General features: G+C 45.9%; 1 protein-coding gene across 2 annotated transcripts in view; it reads right to left on the bottom strand.

The window, feature by feature from the left end:
- Positions 1 to 14,519, bottom strand: part of TRANK1 (tetratricopeptide repeat and ankyrin repeat containing 1) — a 98,509-nt gene extending 83,990 nt beyond the window's left edge. Inside the window, exon 1 of one of the 2 annotated variants that reach the window (XM_080801146.1) lies at positions 14,280 to 14,519. In XM_080801146.1, coding sequence (XP_080657272.1) covers positions 14,280 to 14,302 — 23 coding nt within the window. In that variant the 5' untranslated portion in view covers positions 14,303 to 14,519. Of the gene's footprint in view, positions 1 to 13,875; positions 13,966 to 14,279 lie in introns of those variants that run through there. The other variant, XM_080801147.1, reaches the window with a different exon arrangement.
- Positions 14,520 to 20,696: the final 6,177 nt, after the last annotated feature.

The following is a 20,696-nucleotide window of genomic DNA, read 5'->3' as shown; positions in this document are numbered from 1 at the left end:
GCTACGCACTGTCCTGGGCATCGGGGGTTCAACGGTGAAAGGACCACCACTATCCCACCTTCAAGAAGTGTATTGTCTGTGAGGGAGATGGACATTAAATAAATAATCACACAAATATTAGAGCTGATGAAATTTTCTTCTGGAGCAGAAAAAGTAGAGGGTATAAGAAAGCACGTAAAAGGAGAATATAATTTTAGAACGTGGGGGCAAACAGGTCTCTCTTGAAGTGACATTTAAGCCAAGATCCAAAAAATGAGTAGTTGGCCCAGTGAAGAGTGGAGCAAGGGGAACGGTATATGCAAAGTCCCCGAGCTTCACAGTTCAAGAAGTGCCACGGGGTAGGGGACAGATGTAAGGCTGAGGAGGCTGTAATGGCTGCCAAGACATGGACAACCTGGGACCATGAAGGCCATCCGAGGGCTCTAGAATTCATCTTAAATGCAACTGGGAAAGCAGCACTGTCCATTACAACTTTCGATGATGACAGGAATCTTCTGCTCTGTACTATCCAATACAGTAGCCACTAGCCACCTGTGGCTATTACACCTTTGAAATGTGGCTGGTCCACCTGAAGAACTGAATTGTTTATTTAATTTTCACCAACTTTAATGAATACAGCCACAGGTGACCCGTGGCTGCCATGCTGGACAGTACAGAGGTAGAGGGTTGTGAGCGGGGGATTAATAAAAACTAACTGCCTCATGCTGGCTGCAGGCAAGATGGAGAGAAACAGGCCACTGTAAGACACAGTCAGGAGGCAGACAGACGCCACGGGAGGAAATCACCAGGAAAGTCAACACCAAAGTTTTAGTCAAACCTGACCTTGCATTACAGAAATAGCAGCTCTGGTTTCAAACACAAATACATGTAATGTTGAAGTATCTTCTACACACACACAGCCTAGCCCCTGAGGAGAGCCATTCTGAGGACACTGAATCAGATGGTACCTGCTCTGTGAAGCACACAATTTAGGGAAATACGCAAGAGCCTAAAGATGGGTCATCTGTGACAATCAGGTTTGTACCACGTAGAAATATATTCTGTAGGGGAAAAAAAGAAGTACCTAGAGAAAATTTTCTCTACCACTTTAAAATGTTTTTATAGGGGCATCTGAGTGGCTCAGTCGGTTAAGTGTCTGCTTCGGCTCAGGTTATGATCCCAGAGTTCTGCGATCGAGCCTCAAGTCAGGTTCCCTGCTCAGTGGAGAGATTGCTTCTCCGTCTCCTTCTGCCGCTCCCCCTGTTTGTGCTCTTTCGCTCCCTTTAATAAATAAATAAAATTTTTTAAAAAAATAAATAAAATGTTTTTATAAAACTTACTAATTTTTAAAGGATGATACCAATATGAGAGCAGGAAGGCCAGCAGAACAAAACAGAATACCCAGAAACAAATATATACTATGAAAGAATTCCATGTGTGATAAAGATGACTTTTTAACGGATAGGAAAAGAATGGATTGGTTTGGTACAACGGGCTGTATATCTGGAACGTGGTAGGCCAAACAGGAAACATACACACCCCTTGCAAAAATGTCTGTGCCCCAAAGCCCAAAAGGGGCTCTGTAGATGTAATTAAGATTACAGGCCTTTGGACAAGGATATCATCCTGGATTCCCTGGGAGAGCATGGCCTGATCATATGAACACTGAAAAGCAGAAAACCTTCTCTGGCTGGAGTCAAGAAGATGCTGGAAGAAGGCAAGAGAGATGCAGCAGAAAATGTGAAACTCGAGAACCTCAAGACTCATCACTGACTGCCTCCACGATGGAGAGGAGGCAATTTCAAGAGGAAGGCAGGTGGCCCTGGAACCTGAGAGAGGTCCCTGGGTGACAGTCAATGAGGGCCTCAACACTACTGCTGCAAGGAGCTGGGTGCTGCCAGCAATGTGAACGAGCCTAGAAGGTACTTCTTCACCCACCCAGTAAGAGCCCAGCCAGCCAACCTTGACTTCAGCCTTGTAGAACCTGCCCAGTTAACCCAGACTTCTGACCTCCCAACTGTGACCCAATTCATTTATGTGGCCACTAAGACTGTGGTTATTTGCTATGGCAGCAACAGAAAACCAATACAGATTGTGTAATAAAAGGCACAGCAACATACAGAACCTTAAAAATAGTATGATGAGCAAAAGAAGCCAGACTCCAAAGAATGTCTACTGTGTGGTTCCGCTTGGATGAAGTTCTAGAACTGGCAAATCTCAGAAAGCAGAACAGTGGTTGCCTAGGAAGGGAAGCCTATTGACTGGAAAGGGGAATGATTGCACTTTTGGAGAGAATGAGAATGCTCTATATTAAAGCTCGCTGAACAGTACACTTAAAATCTGTGCCTTTCATTACTTGCAAATATCTCACTTTTTAAAAAACCACTGAGAGAAAGAAACCATGAAGGCAGTGAGAGAAAATGTAGGTACAAATTTTAGATCATCTGCAACAGCTCTAGGAGGAAATTTGAGAATACTGAGCCAAGTGACACATACATACAACCTCTGACCCAGCAATTCCATTTCTGGAAACCGATCTTTCAGACAGATTGCATACGCCGGAAATGGAAAATGTACAAGATTATTCACGGTCAAGTTGTAATTATAAAAACTAGGACCAACATTAATGCCCGTTAGCAGGAGATTGGTTTCATAAATTGTAGTGTAGCCCCCACAACAAAGTCTTACAAAAGTGAGAAAGAAAGAAAAACAAAGAATGAAGATGCTTTCTATGTACTGATCTGGGATAATCTCCAAAATATATTTGAAAAAAAAAAAAACAAATGCAGAATAGCATGTATATCACTTACCTTTTGTACAAGTTTAAAAAAAAATAGAGGGAAGAGTTGAATAAGAACTTATATTCGCATTTGCCTACATGTGCATAAAGAAGTTCCAGAAGGAACAAAAGTTCTGGAAGGATCCACCAGAAATAAAATTATTTACCTTTGTTGGGGGATGGGGCAGAGGGCTGAGAAGGGAGACCTACTCTCTCCTTTCCATGGGAACCTTTTAAATTTTTGGATTCTTGAATTCGATAAATTAAAAAAAGTTTTAATGCAATGAAAAACACTGTATGTAATCTTCACACTCAAGAAGGCCATTCTAATGATAGCAAAAGCAGAAACCATAGACAAGAATTCATTAAAAATTAAAAACTCTTGTACATCAAAAAGCCCCCAAAACACCCTGAGTCAGTGAGATGATGGGTGGAGAGTCACACACAGACCGATGGCCAGGTGAAGTGGGGGTCGTCTGTCTAGGGAAATAAAAAAGTACATACTTCCCCACTAGCTAGTTAGTTAAATGGGTGTGTATTCTACAAACATGTTTCTTTCACGTACCTGAGGATATTAACTGCCTTTTCCTTTGTGAAAGCAGAACTGCGATGCAGATGCAAAAGTCCGATAAGTGGAAACCTTTATACAAAGAAAGGTATGGCTGACTGCAGACCACGATACAGTTGTTAAAACCATGAAGCTGATCCAAGTAAGAGGAAGCCATGTCAAGATGCGCAACAAATGTGGATAAAGCAACCTGGAGACCAATTTGTAGAGGTACTTGGGGAGCTTAAGGGTGTGTGTGGGTGGGTGTGTGTGTGTGTGTGGATGTGGGAGTGTGTGTATGTGTGTACACACTTGACCTACTGAGAGAATTTCTGAAGGCCTTAAGAAGCGAACAAGAGCAGGTCTGGGAATGGGGAGAACATTCCCCAGCAATGACAGAACGAACTTCTGTTGAGGTAAGTCACCCAGGATGTGGTCATTTGTTCTTGTAGCCCTAGGAAATGAAGGTGACACCTCTCTGAATATGCTCACAGAACCATATGCATAGAAAGGACTTAATAAAGTGAGGCCTTTATTATCAGAAAGACCTCACTTTATTAAGAACTAAAATTTCTGGAGCAAGGAAGCCAAGGCTCAAAGGTTCAGGGGCCTGACCATGGTCCCACTGTAGTGAGCACCAGAGCTGAAACCCAAGCTGACTTCCCAGCCTCTGCCTTCGCACCATGGTCCACAGCACTGTGGGTGGGCAGGAAAGCAGAAACCAAAAGCCAGGTCATGCCCCTGGTCTGCGAAGGTTCTGGTTAATGGTACTGGCCGTGACGACCTCTGTAGGTTATTTGAGTGTAATCCCTGCAACATTTACAGAACCTTTGCTTTGTTTACCAAGCAAAGAGAAAATATTTGGTAAAAAAAAACAGGCCTAGTATTGGCCTGTTTTGACAGGGGTTCCCTGAAATTAACAGTCAGTTAAACCGCTACAGCTGAGAAAATCTGAGCTTCCAGGCCTTCCTTGGATGAGAAGCGGGAAAGGGTCAGCACTGTAGCATCTGAAAATGGCCCCAAGCTTCCCCTACTGTGTTGGTTCCTTTGAAAAGGAGGGCCCACCTCCTACTTACAGGCCCTCATAAACCCTTGTCAGCTGGGCAGTCATCAGGGTGAACACGCTCTGGGATGGCTGCTCGGCTCTCCACAGAGGCCTGAGGAGAGGTGTGAGGTGCACAGAGGTAGGCCCCGGGGCCCCCCACATGCTCTCAGTGCCAGACCTTCGGGCCAGAGTTTCCTGACAGAACACTTCCCTGGGACTTTTGAGTCAGAACTTTGGGAAGAGACTCCTCTGGTAGTGGCAGCTGACGTGAGAGGCTCCAGAGGGGTACAGCCTTACCCCCACCCTCAGAAGAAGCCAGTCTGGACCGAGAGCATATAACACCTATACCCAGAGGGAGAGCAGAAGTGGGACTCCCTCCACATTCCCCTGCCTCTGAGACCCAGCTACTTCCCTGTCCCTTCCCTAGTTACTGAAGACATCAGCAACCTTCTAGAACTTTCCTCCATTTACCTAAACAATTTGAGTTTTTATTTGTGTCACTGGAAAGGAGGAAATGAGAGCGGCTTGCCCATTTCATCCTTTTCTGCAGGTTCACGTTAGACAAAGGTCTATACCAGGGGTGTCCTGTGCCCACCCCGCCCCAGACATCTCCACTCAGAGTATTCCTTCCTGCAGGGCCCGACAAGGCCTCAGAATCCTTCCCCCAGCATTCACTCTAGGTGGCTCACATCCATGCCCTAAACGAATCCTATGTGCCATTCCCAGTTGCACACCGAAGATTTGGGCCAAAAATCAACTTGTCCATCCAAACACAAACCCCGGAAGTGCAGTAACTAGGAAACAACAGGCTGAAGACCAGGCAACTGGTCTCCACCTCTCCTTCAGCTTCATCATCCCTGAGAAGCACCCAGGCCCCAGAAGAGCTGTCTCCAAGTCTGATTTGCACACACCCTCTGGAGACAGCTTCCCCATTGGTCTGGGTTACTACAATGTCCACCTCGTGATCCTCCCTCAGCCTCCCCCAGCTCCAGCTCAGCCTCCTCACCACCATTGGCAAGATGGTCCCCAAATCCATACAGGAGCTCCCATCCCACCTCCTCTCGGGCATCATTCCCATGAAAGTTCCCAAAGGTTTCAGACCCTGTGTGCAGCTTTTATACGGTTTTACACTGTGAGTTATGGTCCACTGCTCTCGACATACATCTCCCACACAGCCTTTATGCTTCGCACCCAGTGAGAGGTTTTTCTGCTTTCCCCTGCAGACCAGACTCTTCAGGCAGAAACTAAGTCTTACCGAGTCTTATTATGCCTGCAATCAAGGCCTCGGCATTGTTAAATGAATAAATGGCTTTCTGGCTATTTTTTTACTCATCAGATTAAGCCGGAGGAATGGGAAAGGAAGAACGGTTCTGGGGTTTAATTTGAACTAGACAATTTCATTCCTGGTTTCAGATTTCTGACCATCTCCTAGAAAGCCAAGAATGTCAGCTGTTCCCTTGGAGAAGGACACACATTTAATAAAAAGCCAACCACCTAAAGGACAAACCAGAGACAACCAGATAAGTCCAAATAAAATCTGCAAAGTTGTTGGCTTTTTGGGGGAAACAAATTTATAAGCATCTGCTGCAAATTCAACAGACAGAACACAGGGCCGTATATTCCCATGTGAAATTATATTCCTGGAAATTCAGAAATACTGAAAGCAAAGAATAATCCTATAGATCGGTGGTTCCTAGACTTTGGGAACTGACAAACAAACATTTATGCACACAGAAAAGAAACCAAAGGGTACCAAGGGGCCTGGGTGGCTCAGTTAGTTAAGTCTTCAACTCTTGATTTGGGCTCAGGTCATGATCTCAGGGTCCGGAGATAGGGACCAGCACCAGGCTCTGTGCTCAGTTTGAGATTCAATCTCCCTTTTCCTCTGCCCTTCCCCCCCAGCTCACACATACACACAATCTCTCTCTCTAAAAAAAAAAAAAAAAAGAGAGAGAGAGAGAGAGAGAGAACGTGAAGAGAATCTAAATAGACTTGCCAACTCTTTATTTTACCAAGTAAGAACACTTTTTTAAAAGATTTTATTTATTTGACAGAGAGAGACAGTGAGAGAGAGAACACAAGCCAGGGGAGTGGCAGAGGGAGCAGCAGCTTCCCGCTGAACAGGGAGCCCTATGTGGGACTCGATCCCAGGACCCTGGGATCAGAACTTGAGCCCAAGGCAGAAGATTAACAACTGAGCCACCCAGGGACTCCAAGAACATTTTTTTAAAGCATACCGTCAGGGGACTCCTGGCCGGCTCACTCACTAGAGCATGTGACTCTAGATCTGGGAGTCATGATTTCAAACCCCACATTGGGCACAGTTTATTTTAAATTTTTTTAATTTAAAAAAATTTTATTTTTTTAAGATTTTTGTTATTTATTCATTTGAGAGAAATACAGAGACCAAGACAGAGAGAGCACAAGCAGGAGAAGAGGCAGAGGGAGAGGAAGAAGCAGACTCCCTGCTGAGCTGGGAGCCTGACGCGGGGCTGGATCCCAGGACCTGGAGATCAGGACCTGGTGATCATGACCTGAGCCAAAGGCAGATGCCCAACTACCTGAGCCACCCAGGTGCCCCAATTTTAAAAAAATTTTAAAAGGCTTACCATCTACTGCCCCCATAATTTCACAAAAGAAGGGATTTTTTAATTGCCCCCCCAAAAAAGGAGAAAGAATGTAAACTCAGACTAAAGAATGCCATTCTTGCAAAAGGATGAGCCAAGAGCCTTCCAGTACATTGTAGCTTTGGATGGTGTGCAGATAGAATGAGCTTGGAGAGCAGACATTCCAAATTCCTAAAATCACATCAGGTTCCTGGAAGGTACTCAAGAAATATTGCTAAGGGCAAAGATGAATCAATTACAACTCCTAGTTCTGAATTGGGGTCCCAATCACTTGACCTCCCTCCCAGGAGGTTACCCGGGCTGGGAGCCCGTGATGGGCATGACTTCTCCTCAGTGTGTGCACAGACTAGCACCCTTCCATTTTGCTATTTGCATGAGAGTAATCTGTGGCAACCGTGTAATAACAGCTGAAATTCACTGAGCACGTATGATGTGCCAGGCCCTGTGCTAAGCCCTTCTTGGGCATTTTCTTATGGAACATCCCTAACAATGCTAGTGAGGGAGGTATGATTTTTACCCCAATAGTACAGGTCAGGAAACCGCTCTCATCAAGGGGAAGGGACTTCTCCAAGCAAGGTACAGATGCAAGTCTGATACCAAAATCTGTGTTCACAACTCTTCAGAGAAGATGGATGTAGAAAGGGTGAGAGCAATTGAAGGAAAACAGAAAGGATGGTCTTCAAAATTAAAATCAAGTCCAGGAACACCTGGCTGGCTCAGTCAGTAGAGCAGGTGACTCCTGATCTCAGTTGCAAGTTCGAGCCCCACATTGGGTATACAGATTACTTAAGAATAAAATCTTAAAAAAATAAATAAATAAAGTCTCTATAAAAGCAAACCTGAAGGAAACTGAAAAGTGAGCATTCCACACTCTGCCTCAAGACAGGTGAGGAAGGTAAGCATCAGCCAGCACAGGTCACTCACAAATCCTGACTCAGGGTCTGTGCTAAATCCAGGCTCCCCAACAACTGCCACATTTCCCCTCAGTTAGCTTTCCCACTCTCTCTTCGAGCCCCTGGGAGCTAGAGATGGTTGTGAAGTCAAGGGCAGCCCCCAATGAGGACACAGGGCCCTCCTATGACAGCCCTTGGAAAATGGTGCTTTCTCATTCAAAGGAGAACTTGGAGTTTGGTTACAAGAAGCCCTGTCATCTTCTCCTTCAGATCCACCCCCAAGCCTCTCTTTAATCATTTAAATGCTAGTTTATGGCCCCCATTCTACCTCCCACCCTCAAAACCACAGTTGTCTGCTTCCCCCTCAATCTGGAAGGCAAGACAAAGCCAGCAGAGGGTTAGAACACCATCCACTGCAGCCTGGGGAAGGGCCCAGAGGTGCCCGGGAGCTCCCCATAAACAAAACAGTCTCCCCCAGGCAGGGACCCTGAAAGGCACACCTGGTGAAGGGAGGTTCCTTAGCAGTGCTAGGAGGACATTAGTTCTAGTCTTACCTCTAACACCCTTTAACAGATTCCTGAAACACAGGGAACATGAACTTGGCCTTGAAAAAAGTATGAACTTTGGCCAACCTGAACAATTATTCATCCACAGTCTCAGCCTTCTAAATAAAACAGAGTTACACACACACACACACACACACACACACACACACTCTCTTCATCTTAGCTTTCCAGTATTCTCCAAGCCAATATGCCTACCATGCTGTAGCCCCATAACCCTAAATTCTTCTGACTCCCTCCCTCTCATATGCCTCTGCAGTGCTAAAGCTAATGCCAGAAAGAGAATATAAAGATATGAGTGTGTCCTCCTCGTATGAGAAAGGCCAAAAATGTGAGATCGAGTCAAACTTTACCTATTTGAGGCCCGGTACCACATAAGCCTAGGAAAACAAGGACAGCACCACCTCTATGACTGGACTCTCTGTTTCCTCCGTTGGTCAACACTCATGAGCTGCCTAACGCGTGCTGTAACACTGCAGGATGCCTGGGATGCAAGGATGAGTGCAACCGACCAAAACACGGCTGCCCAGAAGCTTACATTCTGGTGCAGGGACGTCTATAAAATGGGGATTGCTCATAGTCCTTCCATAACAATCACCAAAGAGAATATCTGAAACATACCCTATGTAAATCCTGGCTCCAGGTCAACTGTTGTTATTATTATTACTATTATTATATCGATCTTTAGAGTCTAAGCCCTTTTGCTTACTGTTATTCATGATAAGAAGCTGTTTCTTCTACCTGGACTGTCTCTCTCTCCCTCCTGGCACTGCCCACTGGAAGTTCTCTTCATCTGCCCAGACATGGTTCAAGGCTAACCTGCCCTACTTCCTCCTGGGAAGGATTCCGGAGCTGGCAACTGTCATAGCGTGTCTGTCTACATCTCCACGGATGCCTCCTCACAGGTCTGCCTGGCATGAACTCCGTTCTAGCGTCACAAGAAGCACCTCCAGTTCATATCTTTACGTCCTCCAGAGGCCAATGGAGGGCCCTCAGTCTATGAGGAGAACTGACTTGGACAGTGAAGAGCAAAAAGAGGGGAAAATAGGTAAGACCCTGAGGGGAGAAGAAAGGGCCCATCAGAGAGAAAGTCTGAGGGCCAGACTATAAGGACTCTTGGTCCCTGGCCAATAAGTTTAGACTTGAGTGAGCCCTCAAAATTACCAATTTTTGAGCCTCCAGGGAGAGTGGACCCCAAAGGACAGAAGATGGGCTGGCCCAAAGGTGGGGAGCCCTGGAGGCCACAGTTGAATATGAAGCTCATTCCCATTCAAGGCTGTGAACCAAGTGTTCCTGTCACGGGGAGTGAAACTGCCCAGTACGACACGACACTGTAATTCTCTGTATTTTCTGTGTTGTGTTGTGTCATGCTGGCCTGGCTTCCCCCAAAATATCATCAGCGTTTTCCAGGGTTAGCAATCTTGTTCCCTTTCTGAATGCTCCCCATTGATAGGAGGACCCAGTGCTTCAAAATAAAAACATCTCACATCTCAGTCTAAGTGGTGTTGGAACTTCAACACAGACAGAGCCACATTTAGACGTGGCCTACTTCTGAAAGACAGAGAGTCCCATCAGCTTGCCAGGCTCACAAAAGCTCAGGTGAACACGTCATGGTGGGTGCAGGTGGGCACTGATAGTGACCAGGCAAACGATGGAGTCAGTTCAGGTAAACTGGGTCCAAGGTACCACAGGTAAGGCTCATTCAGCTTTCCAGATATTCAACAAGAAAAAGGAAACAAGGCACTGCTTACATATGAATGTTGAGACAAAGAAAAATGTCTGGTCAGGCAGAACGGACAACCACACTGACCAAAAGAACACTGCTCTTGGTTTGGGCATTATGACATTTTGGGGTCCCAAGGTATCTGTTTACCTGGTTCAATCCTTTTAAGTTTAAACCTGAACGTTCACCCCACCACTGCCACTGTCCCCATCACCAATCTCTGCTTTAACTTGAAGGGTCATCTTGGCTAAGGAAACTGTCCGTTTCCCCAATTTCCTCCTTCTTGAAAGATTTTTTATAACAAGGCTTTGATGGCCGTAAGAACTTCAGGCTGCCCCCCAAGGAAACTTGTTACCAAAGCCATGAACCCATGTGTCACTGACTGGAAAACCAGAGGCAAGCCAGTGTCAGCTCCACTTCCCCAACTGGAAAGGCAAAGGAGAGCTTAGCCCTCAAGGTCAAATGAAACAATGCCATACTCTCGACAATGGCCAGAGGCCCACACCCCAACCTCCACTCCGGTTCTTAAAAACATCCAGAGGGTCACTTTACCTTCCTCAAAAACAGGACCTTCAGGCTCCAGTTTAGCTACTAAAAAAATCTGCAGTACTGTATGATCTCTCTTATATGTGGAATCTTAAAAAAAAAAAAAAATCTCATAGATACAGAGAATAGATAGGTAGTTGCCAGAGGTGGGTAAGGAGGATGGGAGAAATGGTTGAAGGAGGATGGAAGAAATGGTTTCTATTTATCAAACAGAAAATTCAAAAAAGAACATAACTGATCTGACTTTGCATATCTCACCCTGGAGAAAAGACTTTCATTTATTTTTGTTTTCCATCATCCAATTAACTCTTAACACACATATGTACAAAATGCTGTTACCCATTCTAGGAACAAAAAAGGATTCACAGGTGTCTAAGACATGGTCTCCACCTTCAATACAATTTTAAATCTTATTTGACAATTAGTGAGGCTATACAGGTAGCATATGGTAAATGCCAAAATATAAGGAAAGCCCTTAAAATAGTGACTAGTATATGGCAGAAGTTCACCAAATGTTTTGACAAAAAAAGTATATGTGTAAAATGATTTTTAAAGCATTTGTCTTTGGTAGCTACAGAGGATAAAAGGAAGGTGGTACTATAGTCCGGAAAACTCTGTGACATTACATTTTCCTAGTGATAGCTAAGTCTATGAGATGAAAGATGGGGCCATACCTTAAGTGAACCTAACATTAAAAAATAAATAAATAAATGAAGTCAGCAGCTATAGATCCGAAAAGAGGGGGAGGGGCAGTGATCCCGAGAGATGGGAAATAAATGAGGGGGAATCTTGGGGCACCTGGGTGTCTCAGTCAGTTAAGCTTCAGGCTCTCGATTTCGCGATCACAGGCTCAAACTTGGCAGGAATTCAGCTTGAGATTCTCTCTCCCTCTGCCCCTTCCCCCTGTGCTCTGTCTCTCTCTCTAATAAATAAATAAATCTTTTACAAATAAGTAAAAAAATAAATGAGGGGGAACCTTATAATTGTCACAATTTACTGCCAGTAAATCATTTCTTGAGCCTAGCACATGCAGGAGGAATCCAAGCAAAAAGAAGGGGGGGATGTCATCATTCCAAGAAACAAAAATAAAATAATAAGACAGTATGTGTCATAGAAATGGGTCTTTGGGGATGCCTGGGTGGCTCAGTCGGTTAAGCGTCTGCCTTCGGCTCAGGTCATGATCTCAGGGTCTGGGATCAAGTCCCACATAGGGCTCTTTGCTCAGCAAGGAGCCTGCTTCTCCCTCTGCCTGGCTCTGCCCCTGCTTGTGCTCTCTCTTTCTCTGTGTCTCTCTTTCTCTGACAAATAAATACATAAAATCTTAAAAAAAAAAAAAAGGAAAGAAAGAAAAGAAAAAGAAATGGGTCTTTGGCAGCAACCCAGGAAAACAGAACTCATCAGCAAAAAGAAGTTTGAGAATTCAGCAAGGGCAAAGTCTTTGTGTGGTCCCTGAGAGCCACGGGCTGGGAAAGCAAGACAGCAGGTGTCTAATCCCAGAGCTACCCTTATTTAGCTGTAATGACTTATGGGTGATGGGCTTCAGGTTCACCATCTATAAAATGTTCACGGCCCTGCTCCTAACACTGCAGTTGTGGAATTCTGAGCAAAGACTTTAAGAACCCTCTTTTGAATTCATGAATCCAGAGTTTGTGGCAGCTGGCATCACTCTCCTTCCTTTTTCCTCCAGCACCCTAAAAAAGGTCTACGGCCAAGGAGCCATTATGTCCCTATCACTCCAAAACTTCTACAAGGCCCCATTGGCATCCATACCAGGTGGCCAGCTCTGTGTGGACAGACAGATGGACCTAGATTAACTAGAAGCATCCCTTGGTCTGCCTTTGTAGATGCTACTGGGGGGAACCACACAGTCGTTTCCTATGGTACTCTCATTACCCAAGCATGAATTTCCTTTACCTGGTAGGAATTTCAGCCTCCTTCATCTCTCTTACACCAACTCCCCCCTTCCAAAGTTGCATCCTCAGTGAAATGCTGATGCTTTCCTCAGCCTCTCTTGGGGTGTCCCAAAGAAAGCTTGCAGTTGCCACCTAAAACTGATTAGTCGATCACAACATCAAGTTCATGGATTATGACTAGTTTTTTTAAACAACAGAAAATAGAATAGAATAGAAAATATCATTTTGCTTCATCCTGTAGAGAGAATAAATACTGTAAAGCCCTTGTTGCAATTTTATACTTATGAGAATAGGTGTGGGTATCTATTGTGGGTCTGGTTTAAAAAAAAAAGAAGAAGAAGAAGAAAGAAAAGACAAATCAAGGAAACCCACATCCTGAGGCAGTGGAATTCTGTTCTGGGGGTGAATACCACACACACCTATCCTACCTCCAGCCCTTGCGGAGGACGCAAGAATAGCAAAGGTTACTTAGAACTCAAAAGCCAATCCTGTAAGTCTACAAAACAGACCAGCGTGGAAAACAGTTAAAACAAACTTCTGACTCTCCTACAAGGTAGGACTTTCATTAAGGCACAAAACAGGATGCTCAACCAAAGACCAAGCCATCCGGGTAAAAGCTTTGCCTCATAAAGGCGCTTGGCACGGGGGAGGCTCAACACCAGGCAGCGGAAGGGCGGGGGGCGGGGGGAGGAGGAGGGGGAAACCTGGTCACTGGGAATCCTTCGCTCCCAGCTCTTTCTCCCTGCCTAAGGACTGCGTAGGCCAACAGCAACTGGGCCGAGGACTAGAGACCTCTGGAGCCCCCTTCTCTCCCATTCTTTTCAAAATTTTTCTCTTTATTTTTCACACTGCATATCTCCCTAGAAATTGTTCCTAGGAAGCACGAAAGCTCGCAGGCTCCCAGAAACGCCTCCAGCTGGGAGCGGAGCTGGCCCGCGCTGCTCAGCCCGGCTGGGGACTCCCAGGGGGCGCGCGGAGAGGTGGGCGGAGTGCGCCGCACGCCTACTCGCTCGGAGCCCACGACTGCAAACGCTTGCAAGCAGAACCCTCCACTTCTCTGCCGCGGGGCCCCGCTGCTACCCCGCCCCTACACTCCTTTAGCAGAGAATCGAGGGCTGGACAGCCCCTTTCTGGCAAGCCCAGCTCGCGACCGCGCGGGCTGGGGACGAGGCCTGCCCAGGGCTGAAATCGCGAATCTCCTCCGGCCCGGCAGCGGTCAGCGCTGTCCAAGTTCCCGCAAATCCCGCCCTGAGCCCGGACCTGCCAGCCCGAGTGCGTGCCCCGGGGGCGCGTCCGCTGGCCCGCTCATCGCCACCTGCTAGCGGCCCCGGGGTCCCGCGCGGGAGGTGGGAAGTGGGCCCGGGAGCCGCAGCTTCGGTGCAGGGGTGGGGACCGGGCAGGCCGCGCGCCGCCGCAGTCCTGTCGCAGCGCGTGCCCTCGTCCCCCGGGGCCGGCAAGGCCGGAGCCGCCCCCCGCGCGCGCCCCCGCGCAACAGGCCCAGATCGGCCCTTGGATGACCGCGGGGCCCGCGGGCCCACGGGGACGATCCCTCGGCCTCCGCCTCGGGGGTCGCCAGCCCCCTCGCGCCGCCGCTTCCCGCCGGGAAGAGGCGCGGGGCCCGGCAGGCCGGAGGCGCCCCCCGCGTTTCCCGCGCCGCTACGCACCTAGCTGCCCGCGGGTCCCACATGGCTGGGGCCGCCGCCGCCTCAGGGGCTGCTTCCCCGGGGCAGGGCGCGGCGGGAGGCGCGGAAGCTCGAAAGCTGCGGCCCTGAGCGCGGGCGGCGGGAGATGCGGCCGCGCGGGGCCCCTGCTGGCTGTGGCGCGGTTCCCCGGCCGTGCCGAGCGGGCGGGGGCGCCGGGACCCCGGAGCCCGGGCTGTGTGCAGCCGCAGTCCTATTCCAAGTTTCCACGTAGTTGCGAGAGCCCAAAATCTGTCACGTGCACGTCTCCGCTGGGTGGGAGGGCGTGTTTGTCACCGTGTTCAAAAGAGGCGTTTCGATGTCTCCCATCATGCGTGAGAGTGCTCCAATGGGGTGGCTCCCGGCCGCCTTTGAAAAACGAGTGCTTCGTCGAGCCGACTGCCACGACGGACCGAGTGCGCACACACGACCCTGCGACACATTTGGGTCCCTGAGGTTTCATAGGCTGGGTCCACCGCGATGGTGGGGAAAACTGAGGTCAGCTGAGGGCCCCGGGCTCGCCTGTTCTCTTCCCTCCCGTCCCTCCAACAAAGAAACTAGAGACACCTGCGGTGGTCAACCAGTACTGTGCCCCACTCCGCGGTCGCCTCGGGCTGTCACTTCCTGGCTGTCTAGCACTTACTGTGTGCTCGGGCCTCCATTCTGGGGACACTGGGCATTCAGGTGGGAAAAGGCCAGCGAGGCCCCGACGTCTTGAGGCTCACAACCGCGTTCAAGGTGCTCGCAGAGGAGTGAGCCTCTCCCCACGGGTGGAATTCCAGGGAAGCTCCTGGAAGGGCAGTGATGACTGAAAGAGTTGGGGACGGTTAGGAGGACCTCAGGCTGCCATTTCGCCTCCAGTTATCGGCACAGCAGGCTGCACATCCTCTCATCTACCACTCGGGTTTGGCCCCCAGCTTGTCTGGTACCAGGATCACTTTCCCATACACCGGGGATTTGACCCAATCGGAGAGCAAAGCCCACAGGTCCTCTCACGGGACAAGGCTTTGGCCTACACTGCCTCCTGGCAATTCTCTCACCCATTGAGAGCCACCACATGAGGCAGTTCCATGCCGAGGAGGAGAACACCACGGAGCTTTCCGAGAGGGGCAGTACAGCTTCTGATGAGGCAGGGAGGAATTGGCGACACATGGACACACCGAACGCATACAACCCGTGTCCTCCTCTGCGCTGCTCACTCTGAGTCAAAAACTAGCCTGTCAGTCTAGCTAGTGGTCTCTCTGCTTCTAGAGTCTCAGTTCCTCCCATTTCTTCTGTCCATTAATCATCCCCAGATGTCACATTGCATCATTTCCAGTTCAAAAATCCTTCAGTGGCACCCCCATTGCCTACTACAGGTCAGGCTGGGTAGCTGGGCATTTAAGACTCTTCACAATTTTGCCCTACCCCTCCCCTCTTAGCTTCCTTACATAAAAAACTACTCCGGTGCTTCCCAAACCTGGCTGCACATAGGAATCACATAGGCATCACATAGGGTCTTTTAAAAAGCCTGATGTCTGATTCCTACTCCAAGATAGTCTGATATAATTGATATGGGGTGTGACATGGGCACTCAGGTCTTTGAAAGCTCCTCAGGTGATGATAAGATAAAGCAAAGTTGGGGAAATACTTCTAGTCTCCAAATACTTGGAGCTACTTCCCATTTCCCAGACATCATTGGTCCTTTCACTTTGAAACTTGACCCACCCTTTCTCTAATTTTTTTCTCAGTATCTCCCAGTTCTATATTTAGGAAAGGCCCATGCCACCTCTTCTGACATGGCTCTTCTTTTTATCCAACTTCAAGGAGTCTCTGTTTCCAGAAGACTTCCAGGTCGTTCCATGAAGGAGAGCAAGTCAAGAAGTTGGTGAGGGTGCAGTAGGTTAAGAAGGTGCCTCTAAACTTTCCACTCTTTGACCAGTGTTCTCAAGCACCTTAGAATCTTTTTGTCCTACTTCTTCCTCTGTATCTTTCATCATTGTTCTCGAAACAATCACATCATCTCAAAACAGTCCTCCAAACAATCACCTTTCTTTTTAAAATCATTTCTTCTCTTTCTGATTTTTTAATATTTTTATCAAAATTATACATTCTTACAATTAAAAGAGCAGTCTCCCCTCCCACCTGATTTATTCTCCAGAGGCAACCAATTTTACTCCTGTTGGCTAATGATTCTGTTGGCTCTGTTCCCACCCTCTAAATAACACTGCTACTTCTTGTTGGGTAGTTCTGCCCCCGCCCCCAGTCTTATGGATCATCAGGTAATTCTTTTTTAGATTGTGCTTGTCTAAAAAAAAAATTCATCCTTGATGTAGTTTGGCTGGGTATAAAATTCTAGGTTGGAAATTATTTTAGGATTTTGAAGCTATTACTCTAGTGACCAGTGTCTTCCAGTACCGCTGTTCAAAATCTGAACATATCCAATTATCCACTTTATGTGACTGCTTTTAAATTTCTGGCAATCTGAAAAATCTTCCTTTTCTCCCCAGTGTTCTGAAATTACACAATGATATACTTTGATGTGGGTCTATTCATCTATTCCACTATATACTGGGTGAGATCTTTCATTCTTGACACTCAAGCTATGTAGTTCTGAGAAATGATCTTGAATAATTTTGTTGATTGTTTCTTCTGCTCCATTTTCCCCCATTCTCTTTTTTGGAAATCCTGTTTTTCAAAAATCAAATTTCCAGGATTGGCTCCTGTGTGTTTCCGTGATGTTCAGATCACTTAGTTGGTTTTCTTTTTCTTTTTTGTCTTCTGATTCTTCTTAGTGAGTTTTTTTTTTTTAATTTCTGATAGCACACTTTGTTATACTGATATAACATTGTATATTAACTAACTGGAATTAAAATAAAAACATATATTCCTTGTCTTACAGTTTTGACATAGGAGCCATGTGAATATTTAACATAATTGAAAACTTACATCTAATTTTTTAAGTAGGCACCACACCCCCATGTGGAGCCCAAAGTAGGGCTTGAACTCATCACCCTGAGAACAAGACCTGAACTGAGATCAAGAGTTGGATGCTTAACTGACTAAGCCACTCAAGTGCCCCAACTTATATCTGATTTTTTTAAAAAGTAGTTCTGGGGCACCTGGGTGGCTCAGTTGGTTAAGCGATTGCCTTCAGCTCAGGTCATGATCCTGGAGTCCCAGGATCAAGTCCCACATCGGGCTCCCAGCTCCACGGGGAGTCTGTTTCTCCCTCTGACCTTCTCCCCTCTTATGTTCTCTCTCTCTCTCTCAAATAAATAAATAAAATCTTTTTTTAAAAAAAGTAGTTCTTAAAATTGAAAACATACTGGAACAACTGAACTTTACTGTATATCAAGTGGGTAGCACAACCACATAGAAATTATTTCAAGTTCCAATATTGATACGTTTTTAAAACATTTATCTAAAAATGTTACTGGGTGATATTTTTATTACTCAGGCTGTGTATAAATTAGAATAAGCAAATAATTAATTATGAAATGTTCTCCAGAACCAAGACTTCCAGTGTAAGAGCAAAGAAATACAAATACAAAATCAAAAAACCTAAGGAAAATTTCTGTGATCTGAGAACTGAACTGGAAATATCACTATGAACTTGTGATTTATTGCCTTACTCTGTTCATTCTATCCATCCTTGATGTGATGCAGTATTGCTGGATTGAATAATAGTGTGCACTCCAGCACCAATGAGGTGATCTCTAAATACCCTTCCTCTCCATAAGGAACAAGGACTCATTAAAAAAAAAAAAAATCACTAATTCCATGTTGGGGGCAGAGAAGTACAAGTTGAGACAGGGAAATTTTGTTATTCCAAAAAGCAAAGAAGCTACCAGAGGGTGGTATGTCAAACAATCCAGAAACTGACTTCTAGATGGTTCCATTGTTCACACATGGGAAATTTAAAGTCATTTAATTTCAGTCATTTTTTAAAATCTATCCTTCTTTCTGCATTTATTAGCTAGAGTTTTTCAGTGAAAAAGAACTTTACAGGGGTGCCTGGGTGACTCAGTGGGTTAACGCCTCTGCCTTCAGCTCAGGTCATGATCCCAGGGTCCTGGGATCGAGCCCCGTATCAGGCTCTCTGCTCAGGGGAGAGCCTGCTTCCTCCTCTCTCTGTCTCTGCCTGCCTCTCTGCCTACTTGTGATCTCTGTCTGTCAAATAAATAAATAAAATCTTTAAAAAAAAAAAAAAGAACTTTACAGAATGTCCAATGGAAAAAAGAGAGTCTCTTCAACAAATGGTGTTGAGAAAATTGGACAGCCACATGCAGAAAAATGAAACTGGACCATTTCCTTACACCACACATGAAAATAGACTCAAAATGGATGAAAGACCTCAATGTGAGAAAGGAATCCATCAAAATCCTTTAGGAGAAGATAGGCAGCAACCTCTTTGACCTCAGCTGCAGCAACTTCTTCCTGGGAACATCGCCAAAGGCAAGGGAAGCAAGGACAAAAATGAACTATTGGGACTTCATCAAGATCAAAAGCTTCCACACGGTAAAGGAAACAGTCATCAAAACCAAAAGACAACTGATAGAATGGGAGAAGATATTTGCAAACGACATATCAGGGCTAGTATCCAAAATCTATAAAGAACCTACCAAACTCAACACCCAAAGAACAAATAATCCAATCAAGAAATGGGCAGAGGACACGAACAGACATTTCTGCAAAGACAACATCCAGATGGCCAACAGACACACGAAAAAGTGCTCCACATCACTTGGCATTAGGGAAATACAAATCAAAACCACAATGAGATACCACCTCACATCAGTCAGAATGGCTAAAATTAACAAGTCAGGGAATGACAGATGCTGGAGAGGATGCGGAGAAAGGGGAACCTTCCTACACTGTTGGTGGGAATGCAAGCTGGTGCAACCACTCTGGAGAACAGCATGGAGGTTCCTCAAAAACTTGAAAATAGAGCTACCCTGGGGCGCCTGGGTGGCTCAGTGGGTTGGGGCCTCTGCCTTCAGCTCAGGTCATGATCCCAGGGTCCTGGGATTGAGCCCCGCATCAGGCTCTCTGCTCAGCAGGGAGCCTGCTTCCTCCTCTCTCTCTGCCTGCCTCTCTACCTACTTGTGATCTCTGTCTGTCAAATGAATAAATAAAATCTTAAAAAAAAAAAAAAAGAAAGAAAATAGAGCTACCCTATGACCTAGCAATCGCACTACTGGGTATTTACCCTAAAGATACAAATGTAGTGATCCAAAGGGGCACGTGCACCTGAATGTTTATAGCAGCAATGTCCACGATAGCCAAACTATGGAAAGAACCCAGATGTCCATCAACAGATGAATAGATAAAGAAGATGTGGTATATATATACAATGGAATACTATGCAGCCATCAAAAGAAATGAAATCTTGCCATTTGCGACAACGTGGATGGAACTAGAGGGTATTATGCTTAGTGAAATAAGTCAATCAGAGAAGGACAATTTTCATATGATCTCCCTGATATGAGGAAGTTGAGAGGCAACATGAAGGGGTTGGGGGGTAGGAAAGGAATAAATGAAACAAGATGGAATTGGGAGGGAGACAAACCGTAAGAGACTCTTAATCTCACAAAACAAACCGAGGGTTGCCAGGGGGAGGTGGGTAGGGAGAGGGTGCTTGGGTTATGTACATTGGGGAAGGTATGTGCTATGGTGAGTGCTGTGAAGCATGTAAACGTGGCGATTCACAGACCTGTACCCCTGGGGCTAATGATACATTATATGTTAATTTAAATTTTTTTTAAAAAAAGAACTTTCCATATATAATCATTTGGTTGCCCTGTAAAACCTTCATATAGAAAAAGCAGAGTAAATGCTTATTCTCCCCCTTTATTGACCAGCTTTCAGAATAAAGAGTTGGTACACTAGTAACCAACAAATTTTTTTTTCATGAACTCTCAAGAATTTCTAAAAAGATTTCATGTACTTTAATCATTACAATCATCTTTCTTCTTAAGGCTCTATGTTCCCATATTTGAACAGTAGGAGCCCATCTACCAGTGATCACCAGTGGTAGTAAAACCACTGGAGAAACGATGAACTTGGCTATTTCTTCTTAACCCCACTTGTCAGTCCTAACATCACTAAAACTGGGACAGCAAGACATTATATGCCTCCTGCTGTGTTGCAAAAGGAAGAACACAACAACTCCCAAAAATTTTGTCTCCCAAAATTGAATCTGAACCTAAGATAGTCTGTAAATTAGAAGTGTTAAACCAAGGATCTGTGGGTAAAGTTTGGGTCTGTGAATCTGAAGAAGAACCAAATTATCATCTTGATTTTCATTAACCTTTAACTGAAACTAAGCATTGTCTTCAATTATGAATACAGGCAAATGCAAAAAAAATTAAAAGTACAATAAAACCAGTACATAAGGCTTTGTTGACAGTAAAGTAAAAA

This window comes from Martes martes, assembly GCF_963455335.1.
Source record: "Martes martes genome assembly, chromosome: 1".
Lineage (NCBI taxonomy): Eukaryota > Metazoa > Chordata > Mammalia > Carnivora > Mustelidae > Martes > Martes martes.
Note: the sequence above shows the minus strand (reverse complement) of the source record. Positions and strands in the feature narration are given on the sequence as shown.